Genomic DNA, 204 nt, shown 5'->3' with positions numbered 1-204 from the left:
TAACAAGGGACACCTCAACTTATCATTCCCACAGTGGACGAAATCCGAAAATCTGAAAATTGTAAAGACGAATGCAAGAGAGCAGGAGGCAAGTGTCGAAAGTCCTGCAAGTCAAAGAAGGGGGAAGTAGAGGGAGTGTGTCAAGGAGCAGACTGTAAGTGCTGCATTACCCAGGGTGAGTTCGGCTTGGGAGAGGTGACAGTA

At 48.0% G+C, this 204-nt stretch overlaps 1 protein-coding gene across 12 annotated transcripts in view; it reads left to right on the top strand.

The window, feature by feature from the left end:
* The window catches only part of LOC119585742 (mucin-5AC-like), a 31,530-nt gene that overhangs the window by 23,365 nt on the left and 7,961 nt on the right, over positions 1–204 (top strand). For 4 of the 12 annotated variants that reach the window (XM_037934448.1, XM_037934442.1, XM_037934440.1 and 1 more), the window contains one exon: positions 35–175. The exons of the other annotated variants lie outside the window; for them this stretch is intronic. In XM_037934448.1, coding sequence (XP_037790376.1) covers positions 35–175 — 141 coding nt within the window. The remainder of the gene's footprint in view (positions 1–34; positions 176–204) is intronic. 12 annotated transcript variants of the gene reach the window in all.

This window comes from Penaeus monodon, chromosome 20 (assembly GCF_015228065.2).
Source record: "Penaeus monodon isolate SGIC_2016 chromosome 20, NSTDA_Pmon_1, whole genome shotgun sequence".
Taxonomy (NCBI): domain Eukaryota; kingdom Metazoa; phylum Arthropoda; class Malacostraca; order Decapoda; family Penaeidae; genus Penaeus; species Penaeus monodon.
Note: the sequence above shows the minus strand (reverse complement) of the source record. Positions and strands in the feature narration are given on the sequence as shown.